Source organism: Triticum dicoccoides, chromosome 1A (assembly GCF_002162155.2).
Source record: "Triticum dicoccoides isolate Atlit2015 ecotype Zavitan chromosome 1A, WEW_v2.0, whole genome shotgun sequence".
Classification (NCBI taxonomy): domain Eukaryota; kingdom Viridiplantae; phylum Streptophyta; class Magnoliopsida; order Poales; family Poaceae; genus Triticum; species Triticum dicoccoides.
Window position 1 is genome coordinate 517510185 of NC_041380.1, and position 13856 is coordinate 517524040.

At 54.0% G+C, this 13856-nt stretch overlaps 1 protein-coding gene across 1 annotated transcript; it reads right to left on the minus strand.

Moving 5' to 3' along the window:
* Window positions 1-325: 325 nt before the first annotated feature.
* LOC119284922 (polygalacturonase At1g48100-like) lies at window positions 326-2444 on the minus strand. Its single transcript, XM_037564112.1, has 3 exons — window positions 1549-2444; window positions 1159-1448; window positions 326-1057 (listed from the first exon to the last, which is right to left on the minus strand). The coding sequence occupies exons 1-3, from the start codon at window positions 2206-2208 to the stop codon at window positions 553-555; spliced, it is 1455 nt and encodes a 484-aa protein (XP_037420009.1). The 5' UTR covers window positions 2209-2444; the 3' UTR covers window positions 326-552.
* Between the last annotated feature and the right edge of the window lie 11412 nt (window positions 2445-13856).

Here is a 13856-nt window from a genome sequence, read left to right on the forward strand (position 1 = left end):
CAAACACATACATACACTCATGCCTATGAATACACGGCGCCACTTCTCTTCATCTGTGGCGGTTGCTGTTCTGGTGTGCTGATCCTTAGCATGACGACTCTCGAGTGTCTACTACAACTAATTTTCTTGGCTTCGGTGAGAGGGGGACAATGACGGCGGTGCGCCTTCTTCTTGCCCGGTGGTCTACGAACCTGTATATAATTTTTCTTGTGTCCTTGTACTGCCATTGCGAATGTTGAATAATGGAAGTTTCTCTAAAAAAAGTTATTATAGAGTTTATTTTCTTGAAAAATATTACATACACTATAAGTTGACAAGAAAGAAGTAATATATGGTAACAAAAGTTACAGAACATTCTGCTGTATATTCTGGTAACTGTCACGCAAATCATCTCATACTGTTACATTTTCATCTTTCTATATACAATATATAGGTAATTTATACTACACACGACCATGCTTTAACTAAGTTTTTTGTCTGGCCTAATATATTTTCTCTGGTTTTAATTACTTCCTCATCTATAAGGGGCGTGCGACGGCTTGACGTCGCTCATCAGTAACACTTCAAGCTGCTAGCTTCATCCACGTTCCTGGGCACGCCCTCTATGAGGCACGCCACCGGCGGCACAATGGGCGTGGTGGTGTTGCCGTAGACGTTCCAGCAGAAGGGGCTGTCGACGGTGTCGCCGGAGGCGGGCAGCAGCTCGACGCCGGAGAGGGTGATGTTGGTGCAGGGCACGGCGTCGCTGCAGCCGAAGTGGATGGGCGGGCCGCGCACGTCGTAGGTGCCCCGGATGCCGGCGTAGGTGATGTCGGAGACGAAGACGGCGGTGGTGGCGTTCTCGCAGCTCTTGGTGAGGCAGTAGTACTGGTCGATGATGATGGGGTTGCGCACGGCGTCCATGCGCACGTTCTCGAAGGTCACCGCCGACACCGACCCGGAGCCGCCCTGCCACGTCTTGATCCTCACGCCGTTGTCCGAGTGCCGGATCACCGCGTTCCGCACCGTGATGTTGGCCACGCACGCCCGCGACCCCTGCTTTCCCAGGCTCCCGATGCTGCAACGAGAGCGAGCACCCAATGTCAGCCAATGCCACCGGAGTGGAGTATATATAACATCCGAAGAAAAGCTACGACGAGGAATGAAGTGGATGCGAACCTGATGCCGTGGCCGGGGCCGCAGGTGACGTTCTCGATGTGGACGTTGAGGGTGCCGGCGCCGATGGAGACACAGTCGTCGCCGTTGGAGACGACGGTGTTGGTGATGAGCACGTCCTGGGTGTTCTCGACGTGGATGCCGTCGGTGTTGGGGCTCAGCGCCGGGGAGCTAATGGAGAGGCTGTCGACGTGCACGCCGCGGCAGCTGTCGAACCGGAAGTGGAACTCCGGGCTGTCCTGCACTCTGAGCCCTTGCACCGTCACGTTGTTGCTCATGAAAAACCTAAGCGCCTGCACAGGAGATCAACGTCCGGCGTTTAGCACTTACTGGCCATTAAAAATACTGTTAAAGGCCTGAAGCAGCAGTACGTGGCTGGGTTAGGCCACTCACCACCGGGCTGTCACAAGGTCCGTGGGTGCTTCCTCCCTTGTGAGGCTTGCAGGGGAGATCCCACCACTTCTGGCCCTTGCCGTCGATGAGCCCGGAGCCGCGCAGCGCCATGCCGTCGGCCTTGTAGAACACCAGCCAGTTGCGCTTGCTGTTGGCCGGCCACGTGGTGGGCTCGCTGGGCGCCACGATCGTGCCGTCGATCTGCAGCGTGACGCTGCCCTGGCACGGCCCGGTGAAGGTGGTGGTGTGCACCAGGAACGAGTGCCCGGCGGCCGCGAGGACGACGCCCTCCCCGTCGTCCTGGCACGCCGTGTCCCACGCGGTCTTGATCGCGTCCGTGTCGTCCGTCACGCCGTCCCCGACCGCGCCGAAGTCCTTGATGACGTCGTACACGTTGTCGCCATCGTCGGACGGGGCCGGCGCGGGCGCGCCCGGCATTGGAGGGGCTGACGGTGGCGTCCTGGCCGGCGGTGGTGCAGACGGAGACCCATGCTTAGGTGAAGGTGCCCTCCTCGGTCCCGCAGGCCCGGGTGCGTGGGACGGCGGCCGCACGGAGTGGCGCTTGGTGTGGTGGTGGTGGCGGCTGTGGACGCCGTCGCAGAGGAAGCTCGCGGCGACCACGAGCGCGAGGAGCAGCGCAATGGCGGTCCGGGCCTCCATTAGAGCAAAGCGTTGCAAGCTGATGAACTTGCTCGCGTTGGTTAGATTCAGCTCAAGGATGGAGTACTCTCGGATCACTGGGCCTGCTTATATATGGACGCCCAGAGGAAGGCCGAGGCGCGATCGAGCGCTGTCCCGGGAATCTAGCCACTAGCTAGCTAGCTTGGACGCTGTGCTATACTGGAGTAGATGAGCAGAGGAGCTGGACAGTTAGTGGCAGTTGGGTTTGAGAGAGTGAGGAGCGCGCGTACATGGATTTATAGGCTGGCATGGGAGCCAAAGATGTACTACAGTGTCAAGAAGCGTGGTGGTGGACTGGTGGTGGTGCGCGCATGGGCGGCAGGGCGTGCACGCGCGCGCCGAAGGAGGGGGGTTCGTGGTTGGACTTGCGCTCGCTACCATGCACGATCGATGATCTGCAAACCGATTTCCATTTGTGTACTGCTGAGTGCAACGACTATGCTTTCGGTGGTGTTGTGTGTTGAATAATTGTAGCTTTTGGTTTCTATTAATGGAAATCGAGAGAGGATCACCCTATCTTTGAATGGAAAAGAAGCAAAATTTTGAGTGCAACTATATGTGGCCGGGCAACTCTTGGTCGTGCTGGATTCCTCTGCCGTGCTGTGTGTCCCAGTGACATGTGAACCAGTTTTCCTATGGGTCATGTCAATGGAAGAACGACAGGGTGCCGAATGTCAGAGGATCCTCCTCCTGGTCATCTCCAGCATTCACTGGGCGCCTCCCTTCTCCCACTTTTCGGCGATCTACCTTGATGAGACCGGCCAGACGTACGTGCACGGTGACAGCCGTGGTACCGTTGCCCTACCGGCCTAGCTGGTTTGCTTTCCAGCCGAACCAACCCAGCTTCTGCAGCTTCTTCCTCTATTTTGCCCCCCTAGCAATTGATATCTACTCTTATCTACGACAACTGAGATACGACCAGCCTAGCTAGCATGCATGCAGCTTGCCTCCAGCTCCCATGCTGGATGGATGGACCGATCTCCTTTTGCACATAGGTCGCGCATGCGCCCACAAGAACACTAGCCCGTAGCTTTACGACCTTTTTCGCTGCAAACGAACATGCGAATCGAGCCGGTATTCCTCGGTTGGTTAGGCCTGGGCTGAGGTGCTTGTTTCTTTCCGATCTCAGCACATCGTGCATGCATGTATTTTTTTGACCATGGCTGAATTTTTACTGACTTCAAATGAAAGATTGAGAGGACATAAACACGATGAGCATACATCTAGCTTTTGCACAATTAAGATGAACATGGCTAATAAGCATGTGCACGGAAAAATAAAAATAAAAGATCAAAACATTGAGACAACGACAATCGACACCAACCATCTCCTGACAACATATCGACGAGGAAGATTCTTCATCAACAATGCCTTCGGGAAGAAAACGGCTCTATGCCGCCATTCTAGCTGAACATTGAGTCCGAGCAATGCCTTCAACAAGATAATGACCAAAAACACTCAGTTACAAGTATGATCAACTAGCGTCTGGCCTAGGGATTTCATCCTGCAACTCGATGGATACTTGGGAAGCACCACCGAATGAATTCATCATGTGTTGTCGCTAGTACTTAACCACAATCCCAAACGCTACATGCGTGCACGGTCTTGTATGAGATGCCACAGAAGTGGTGACCATTCTCGCACATTACTTACGTGTGCCACCTCATACGGAATTCTCTCTACGGACTCACCCCTCGACTAACCTCGGTAACATCCAGTCCCGGGCATTTGAGGCGGGTTTGGAGCGTCCGGCTGTAGATGCTCTTAGGCCTGAGGTGCTTGTTTATTTCCGATCTCAGCACATCATGCATGTATTTTCATTTTTGACCAAGGGTGAATTTTACCGACTTAAAATGAAATATCGAGAGGATAAAAGCACAGTGAACATACACCTGGCCTTTACATGAACACACACAAAATCTTAAAATGTCAAAGAAAAAACTACCAGCGAGCTACAACAATGACTATCGATACCAACCATCTCCTAACAACATATGGACAAGGAGGAAGATTCTTCATCAATAACACTTACAGAAAGGAAACATCGCTCTACCACCATTGTCGCCGGATTCAGCCGGCAAATGACAGATTTTGGGTTTTCACTCAGAAGATTGAGTTCGAGCAATGCCACCAATAAGCTAAAGACCCCGAAACATTTAGTTACAAGTATGATCAACCAGGGTCTGGGGTTTCACGCTGCGACTCAAAGATTTGGTACTCGGAAAGCATCACCAAATCAAAGTCATCAAATGTTGCCACTATCACTTACCACAATCCCAACAGCTATATGCATGTACGGTACTTACGGGCCATGCTCGTACAATACTTACGGCCCACCTCCTACGGAATTCCCGGTACGTACCGACTCCCCCAAGACACCCCCAGTCCCCACCCCCCACCCCCCAAGAAACCGGGGCTTTGCTACACCTACGTGCAACACCTACGTAAACCTACGTGATGGCTGATTTGGTGTGGTTTAATTAGAACAGAAAATGGCCCGGGCCCCACCCACGAGAATCAGGGGGCGGAAGAGAATTAGATTATAGAAAGTTACGTAAGAGTACGTAACATTGTTACGTAGGTGTAGGATTATTGAAGAAACCGAGTCTCATTGTGGCCCCCCTGGGGCTCCAACCAGATGTTGTCGCCTCAATTTTTTTAAAAAATAAAGGGCTTTTTATTAACTCATAACGTAGTTTGCCACCTCATTCTGTAAGTCTAATTCCGTAAGATCCGTAGCTGTAGCAAAACTCAGGTTCTCCTCGCTTTGCTAGATGTAGCAACGAGAATACAAGAAGGGATGCATGCGTGATGCGATTCAGTCAAGCTAGTAGATCATGCAGCTGTGTGCTGTCGCTTTGGTTGATGTTGCCGTTCCTCCACGTTCCCAGGTGCAGTGGTCATCCATGTCGTCCCTGATCATGCATTGCTTTCAAGGACATCCACTGGATCGACCGGCCTGCCCCGCCCAAATCTCTTCCTCCTTCCCCCGGTTACTACATGCAGCACAAGCTAGTGCATGCAGCCTAGTTTAATCTGAGGTCGAGGAGGAGGAATGGTCCACTCCACTCCTCATCACCTTTCCATCCCTTTGTGGTCATAGATTGCTGCGAGGCGCCGTGAGTGCATGTATGATTCTTCCATAGATCGATGGTGATAAGGCCACCACTAGAGGGCCCGACAGGGAGTGTCGATCGTAGTATTCTTAGAAGGCTAGCTAGTAGATATAGATGGGTAGCCAGGTAGGTGGCCATGGCGCTTTTGGGAGTGGATTAACCGGAGAGACGGTGCCGATCGATTGGGTTCTGTTCATGCAACTGGATTATTGGAGCACGTACACCGGCCGGTTAAAGCGCCTCTCTCACGTTGCGGCTGGCCGGAGGAGAGAGCATAATGGGGTGGTGGTAATTTGATGGTGGCCACAAGATTTTGGTGGTGCTGAGGTGGTCCATTAATTTGGCCGAGTAACGCTACTGTTTTCGTCATTACACGTCTTGGCGGGGTGCGCTCAAGGTTTGGAGGCCGCATATAGAGCGTGGAGCACAACATTTTGCATAGTTCCTTCCAGCGTATCATCGTAGTAAAATACTAGGCGCACGTTCGTGCCGTAGACTTGCGGCGCAACGCGCTGCGGGCGAAAAGGGAGGAGTAGCTTTTGAGAGATTTTACGGTACATCATATTTACCTAAAACAGTGGGTAGTATATAATGGATCCAATGATCGGTATTAATTCCTTAAATTTTTGCTATAGGTCTTTTCGGTAATTAACTATTAGTGTGGATTTTTTTCTTTTAAAATTTTATAATAACGATTAATAATGTAATTAATAACAACGCGATGCCATTGCCATCTCAACGATGCAGCCATCTCTGTTCGTCTGGCATTCCTCACTCGACGGCTCGATGATGCCGCCCGGCGGCCGTCTCCTCGGTTGCACAAGGCCGACCGCTCTGCGTTGAACGACCTCTGGTCGCTGCTTCGAGATCTTCCTCCCATGCATCCCAGCGACGACGCAGCCGCCTTGTCCCGCACGGCGGCCCTCTCCCCGTCTGTGTTAGAAGGTAGAGAGAGGGATTGGTGGAATAGTTCGTTGTATTGCTTGAGCCTCGTGGGCATATATATAAAAGTACATGATCTACTTGGAGTACAAGGCAAGCCAGAATATTTCCTAGTCTAACATATGTTTCCTAATACAATCACGTTACTCAACATCCCCCCGCAGTCACAACGGTAGCGACGCAGACGGTGAGACTAGAGAAGAATCCGAAGGCAAGCCGGCGGACACCCCCCACTGTCGTAACGGTCGACGCATCACGGAGTCGTGGCTGGAGTGAAAACCGACGAGGTTGCTCAAGCAAGGCGGTAGCCCTTTGTGCCGTTTGTCGATGTAGCCGAGAGCCGAGGGTGGTGTAGCCGTGGTCGAGGTAGCCGCGCGAAGAATGTCGTGGTCGATGTCGAGTCGGGGAGCCGGTGTCAAGGATGTCGTCGTGGAGCCGCGGGCGCAAGAGGGCGCCGAGTTAGCATGGGCGTAGTGGTGTCGAAGTAGTGGTGCGCTGGGAAGAAGACGTTGTTGACGACGCGTCACGACGGGTTTGCCAAGCCCGGGGACGCATCGTAGACGAAGGCACACACCGGTGTTGCCAGCACCGGGCATGCGTAGACGGACGAAGACGAAGTTGACGAAGCGCCACACCAGGCTTGCCAGGCCCGGGGAAACATCATGGACGAAGGCACGCATCGGTGTTGCCAGCACCGGGCATGCATAGATGAGGACATGCACAAGTTGTACGCCATGTCGGAGGAGTTAGAGAGGCCAGCAGAGAAGGACTCGACGACGGTTGCGGCGTCAATCAGCGCGGCGCCGATGTCGCCTGCGGTTGTTGGAGTAGACGAAGTGGTCGGGGTAGATGACGGCGACGCTGGCGACGGGCCAGTGTTGGACGAAGACAAAGCAGGTGGACGTGCGGCGGCGGCTACGTGCGTAGCGGCGGCGGCCAAAGAAGAGCGGCGGCGGCGGCCTGACGGTGGCGGCGGCGGCTAGGTTAGGAGCGCGGCGGCGGTACTCGAAGTAGGCGAAGAACCCGACAGCATGACAAAGACCGGCGCGGACGGTGGCGTTCCTGCTCCAAGGGAGGTGGCGCGACGCATACCACAGGAAGTCAACGCGCGTGGACGACGAAGTGGACCGTGGGCCGCCGTGCTACGACCCGAAGGGGCGACGCAGCGGCGGCGGTCAGGTCGGGGTGACGGCGGGAAGACCTCGGGGCGGCGGCAGGGACCGCGGGCCGCGGCGCGATAGCCCGAAGGGGCGGCGCAGTGGAGGAGCGCGGGTCGGTGTAACCGTGGGGACGGCCTCTGGACGGCGGCGTGGACCGCGTGCCACGCTCGCTACGGCCCGACGGGACGACGTAGTGGCGGCGCGAGGGTCGGTGCTGCCACGGGGACGACCTGGAGCGGACGGCCTCTGGGCAGCGGTGGACCGCGGGCCGCGGTACTACGGCCCAAAGGGGCGACACAGCGGTGACGCCGATCAGTGCAGCTGGGAGAAGAACCACGGGGCGGCGGCGCTGCGGCCCAACGGAGCGACGCAGCGGCAGCCCATTGCTCGATCGGTAGAGGGGCGCGCTGAAAGATCATGGATGTCGCCTAGAGGGGGTGAATAGACGCTTTAAAATAATTACGGTTTAGGCTTGAACAAATGCGGAATAAACCTAGCGGTTAATTTGACAAGCATAAAACCTACAACAACTAGGCTCACCTATGTGCACCAACAACTTATGCTAAGCAAGATAAACAACTAAGTGATAGCAAGATATATGACAAGAAACAATATGGCTATCACAAAGTAAAGTGCATAAATAAATGGCTCGGGTAAGAGATAATCGAGGCATGTGGAGATGACGATGTATCCCGAAGTTCACACCCTTATGGATGCTAATCTCCGTTTGGAGCGGTGTGGAGGTACAATGCTCCCCAAGAAGCCACTAGCGCCACCGTAATCTCCTCACACCCTCGCACAATGCAAGATGTCGTGATTCCTCTAAGGGACCCCTGAGGGCGGTCACCGAACCCGTACAATGGCAACCCTTGGGGGCGGTCACCGAACCCATACACTTTGACAACCCTTGGGGGCGGTCACCGGTACCCGTTAAATTGCTCAGAGCGATCTTCACAATCTAATTGGAGACCCCGATGCTTGCCCGGAGTTTTACACCACAATGATTGAGCTCCGAACACCACCAACCGTCTAGGGCGCCAAGGCACCCAAGAGGAACAAGCTCTAGGGTGCCCAAACACCCAAGAGTAATAAGCTTCTCAAACTTCACTACCACGTATCACCATGAAGAACTCAAACCGATACACCAAATGCAATGGCAAGGGCACACGTAGTGCCCAAGTCATTCTCTCTCAAATCCCACCGAAGCAACTAACATTAGGGAGAAAAATGAGAGGAAGAACAAAAAGGAGAACACCAAGAACTCCAAGATCTAGATCCAAGGGGTTCCCCTCACACAGAGGAGAAAGTGATTGGTGGAAATGTGGATCTAGATCTCCTCTCTCTTTTCCCTCAAAAACTAGCAAGAAACCATGGAGGGATTGAGAGTTAGCAAGATCGAAGAAGGTCAGCAATGGGGAAAGAACGCAAGCTTAAAGTATAAGGTTCATTGGGGAAGAAGACCCCCTTTTATAGGAGGGGGGAAATCCAACTGTTATGTGCTCAGCCCGCACACGAGCGGTACTACCGCTCCACGAACGGTACTACCGCTCAGGCGGAAGAAATAGGGAAAAGGAGCAACAAAACATGAACCTTGGGGCGGTAGTACCACATATAAGTGGTACTACCGCTCACCCCAGCAGTACTACCGCTGGAGGAGCAGAACACAGGACCAAAAGAGGCAGGCAGAATATAGTATGGCGGCAGTGAAGCAGAAACGGTACTACCGCCCGACCGGAGCGGTACTACCGTGCCTTACTGCCGTGCAACTACTGCTAAACCCGACACGAAAAGAGCAGGACCCAAAATCGAGGCGGTAGAAGAGCGGCACTGCAGCGGTACTACGGCTAAGAGCTCCAAGCAGTACTACCACTTGGGCTCGTGGTACTACCGCTGGGACCAGACAAAAGCCACACTCAAGAAAACAAGAACTGCCATAACTTCTGCATATGAGCTCTGAATTGAGCAAACTCAAACTTGTTGGAAACAAGACGATGAGTAGCATCAAACTCGGGCTTGTTATAGTAAGAAGAGGCAGGGGAGGTATGCCTAACAAATGGAGGAGTGAGACCTCCAACAGAGAAGAACGAGCATAACCTCCAACATCAAAAACATCATAGAAGATGCATGTGAACTCCGTTTTCGATGAACTCGAGCTTGTCATCAAGATGACCATAATCTCTAAGACTCACAAAGAGAACCAAACAAGAACCAAGAAAGATAATGCAAGGATGCAATGGTTTGAGCTCTCAACGAACGATACGATCAAACTACTCATCGAGAGCCCCCCCCTAATAGTACGGCAATCAATCCTATAACCCGGTCTCCCAACTACCATCATGAGACCGGTAAAATATAAAACCTATCAAGGGCAAACCTTTGCCTTGCACATGGTCCACTTGAGCTAAATGATGACGATCTTGACTCCCTCAAGTTGGACCACCTTTCTTGATTGTGTTGACTCGATGAAGACTAGTTGATTGCTCCCCCATACTCCACTATGGATGAGCCACTCTTCCACACATCTTCACAAGTCCATTGTCACCACAAAGGATGGCAAGCTTCAAGCATTTGATCTCTTTGTGATGCTCCACTTGAACTTGCACACCGCAACCTTTCTTGATTGTGTTGACTCGATGAAGACTAGTTGATTGCTCCCCCATACTCCACTATGGGTGAGACACTCTTCCGCACATCTTCACAAGTCCATTGTCACTACAAAGGACGGCAAGCTTCAAGCATTTGATCTCTTCGTGATGCTCCACTTGAACTTGCACACCGCAACCTAACCCCACAAAGAACCCTCACGAAGACCATGGGTTAGTACACAAAGCGTAATTGACAATGCTTACCATACCATGGGATCACTTGATCCCTCTCGGTACATCTTCTACGCTTTGTGGGTTGATCAACTTGATTCACTCTTTGACTTAGTCTTGATCAACCTCTCACAAGACCAATTTTTAGGTAATTCCTTGAATAGCACCTTGGTCGACACAAACTCTCCTTGAAACCAACACGTGTACTCCAAAAAAAGCATATGGACAAAATCTTCAAATATAACTCAAGGCAACCATTAGTCAATAGAGATTGTCATCAATTACCAAAACCAAACATCAATTACCAAAACCAAACATGTGGGCACCGCATGTTCTTTCACGCGCTGAACTCGGAACGATCTTCACGGGGCCTGCAGAGGCGTGCGCAACCGACGGGACAGGTCGGTCGCACGGCGTAGATAAGGCGGATCGCGGCGGCGGGCGGGTGATCACTCTGATCGCGCGCGAGGTCGGGGACGCCGTTCGGTGGAGGCGCGGTGGCGGCGGAGTCCGAGATGAAGCCGGCGGCGGCGGGCGGTAGGGCGGCTATGATTGGCCGCCACATGGCGCGAGGCCATCGGGTCGGGGTGATGCAGGAGTCCCGGTCGGAGCAGGGCGGTGACGGCCGGCGTAGATCGACGGGCGGGCCGTCGCGCGAACGGCGGCGGTGAAGGGCCGCCGCATGACGCGAGGCCGCCGGGTCGGGGTGACCGGCGGGCCGACGCAAGGATGCCGCGCGAGGCCGCCGGGTCAGGACGACCGACGGGCAGACACGCGGACGACGCGCGAGGCCGCTGGGTCGGTCAAGAAGCCGGCTGATCACACCGGTGTTGGAGTAGAGGCCCACGGGGGCGACGGTGGCGGTGGCTGACGCAAACCGGATCACATAGACTGGAAAACCAAAAAGGAGACGCCGATCAAAGCGACCGGCGAGAGAGAGAAAATCCGGATCAAAGGATCGGGAAAAAAAGACTCCCTAGGGCAGCCGACCAACACGGCCGGCGGACGAACCCTAGGTACGGGCGGCGCGGCCCCCGGTGGCGATCATGGAGGCCGACCGCCCCGGGGGCCGCGCGCGGGTGCGGAAGCGGCGGCGGCTAGGGTTTAGGATCGACTAGCGATAAATACCATGTTAGAAGGTAGAGAGAGGGATTGGTGAAATAGTTCATTGTATTGCTTGAGCCTCGTGGGCATATATATATAGGAGTACATTATCTACTTGGAGTACATGGCAAGCTAGGATATTTCCTAGTCTAACCTATATTTCCTAATACAATCACGTTACTCAACAGTCTGCACGCACTTCGGTAGGTGGTCTGAAATCGCTTCTCCTCTGGCCCTCTCTTCATCGCGCACGTACGTCAGCCGGCTTCCACTAATCTAAGCACACCGCATGCACGCGGAGCAGCAGCAGCAGCACACGCCTGCAGATGGCGGAGGAAAGGACTGAGGGGGAATGGGGGATGTAGTGAAGGAGAGGGTAGAGAGGGGAGGCGAAGGTCGTTGCCTCGGCACCGGTACGGGCCGCGAGGTGGCCTCTTTGTGGTCGTGGGAGGCTCAGGCCGGTGAACATGTCTTGTGGCAGCGCTTGAATCAGGGTCCGTGACGTAGGACGAAATGGGCGCCGTTGCGGCGTCTGTGCGCTCCGGGATGGGAGCGACGGCGCCGGATGAGCTGGGCGTGGGCGATGGCACATCCGCACAGGGTGGGCTGAAAATGGCCGGCTGCAGATCACAAACTATACAGTACATACGGAGGTGCGGTAGCCGCTGGCAATGGCGGGAGCAGGATCGATGGGCCAAAGGAACAACTATGCCCTTCACTTTTTTTGAAAAGAAACATAGAAACTTTATTCATTTGCGATAACAAGTACTCCCTCCATTCCTCTATGTAGTGCGCATAATTTTTTGCCGATATTCCAATATGTAGTGCGTGTTAGCTACTTTGGGCGTTTTTGGACGAAACTAGCCCCGCACCAGCACTCCCGCACGCAACGCTCGCCTTTATCCCCTTCCTCCGGTTCCAACTCCACGGCGGCGGAGATTTCAGGAGATGGAGGCCGGCGTCTCCGGCATCTCCGCGTCCTCCTCCAGCATCGCTGTGTCCACGGCCGGCGCATCCGGCGTCGTCGCGTCCGTATCCGACGCCTTCGCTTCCACGGCCGACCTCCGGCGTCATCGCATCTGCTGCTGGTGTCTCCGCCTCCGCATACGGCGGCGTCGCATTCGCATATGGTGCCTCCGCGTCCACGGCCGGCCTCCGGCGTCGTCGCATCTACTGCTGGTGTATCCGTTGCCACTGTGCCCCTGGCCTGCATCCCAGAGAATGAGCTCCAGCACGAGCCCACGGACACCGGGGAGCAGGGCCACCAGCTGCGGGAGCTCGGCGCGCATGTGGAGCTCGTCCACCAGCCGCCAACGCACCCAACAGTCGTGCCTCGAGTTTCGTCAGCAGCGCGCGTGGCCGTCCCCGGCACCCTGCCGTCGCGCGGCCACAGCTGTGCACCGCTTCCTCGGCCAGCTTCCCCACTTCCATGCCCGCGTCCACGTCCGGCGTCAATCGATTTCCTCAGGTGCTGGCTGCCCCTTTCTTGGTCTTCTTCTCCAGCACCGGTGAGCAGTTCCACCTCGGGTCCAATGGAGATGCCGATTTCACAGCTGCTCCCCAACGCGTGAATGGCTAGCGCCGCCACGTCCTTGGCTCGCATACCCGCTTGACAGCTTCCCTTGCCGGCTTTGCTTGCTGGTCATGGGCGCTCGTGAGTTGCAGACGGAGGCGGCCATCGTACTAGTACTAGTACTCCTTGCAGCGTCGAGGCCAACATACTAGTACTACTAGTACTACTAGTACTCGCATGGGAGGCTGGGGGCTTTCTCGTCCAAACTGCACTGCCAGCGCATGCATTGGTATGTGGGATAAAATCTATGCGCACTAGATTTCGGAATGGAGGGAGTACATTGTTTATGAGGAGGGATACAATTTCACTCAAGGACTCCTCAAACCAGTTCAATGATGAAGAAAATCTAGCTAACTTAGCAAGTTCATGTGCGACCCTATTTGCTTCTCTATTACAATGCTCGATTTTAGTAATGGGAAAGTCACGTGCTAAAAAATAACAATCGTCAAAACTGTCGCCGCTGTACTAGATGACCATCCTCATTGTTTATGGTTTCGATAACCTCCATGTTATCTGAGTTAATAACTAAGCGGTTGCAGCCCGCTCTTTGAGCAATAGATAGACCATATCTAAGCGCCATAGCATCAGCCGTCAAAACGTCCGTGCATCAATCAATTCTTCAATTCCCCCTGCAATGAATTTTCCTTTATCATCTCTCAAAACAGCACCAGCCGTGCCCCTGAGCCGGTCATGATCAAAAGAGGCATCCACATTAAGTTTTACAAACCCCCTTGAAGATTGGACCCAACCTCCTCTTTTCATCGTAGCCTTTGGTGATATAGCCAAAACATAGTTTAATGTAATTGCATGAATTCCCATGGAGATCTTGTTAGCGTCTTGGGTTTTCTCCTTATGGACCAGTTTTCGCCTCTCCCACCATAAATACCAAGTTGAAATTGCAATTAATTCACGGACA

Coding starts and splice junctions, on each gene's coding strand:
- LOC119284922 (XM_037564112.1), bottom strand. CDS start 2,208: ATGGAGGCCCGGACCGCCATTGCGCTGCTCCTCGCGCTCGTGGTCGCC. Junction 1,449..1,548: donor GACCTTGTGACAGCCCGGTG/GTGAGTGGCCTA, acceptor TCTCCTGTGCAG/GCGCTTAGGTTTTTCATGAG. Junction 1,058..1,158: donor GGCCCCGGCCACGGCATCAG/GTTCGCATCCAC, acceptor CTCTCGTTGCAG/CATCGGGAGCCTGGGAAAGC.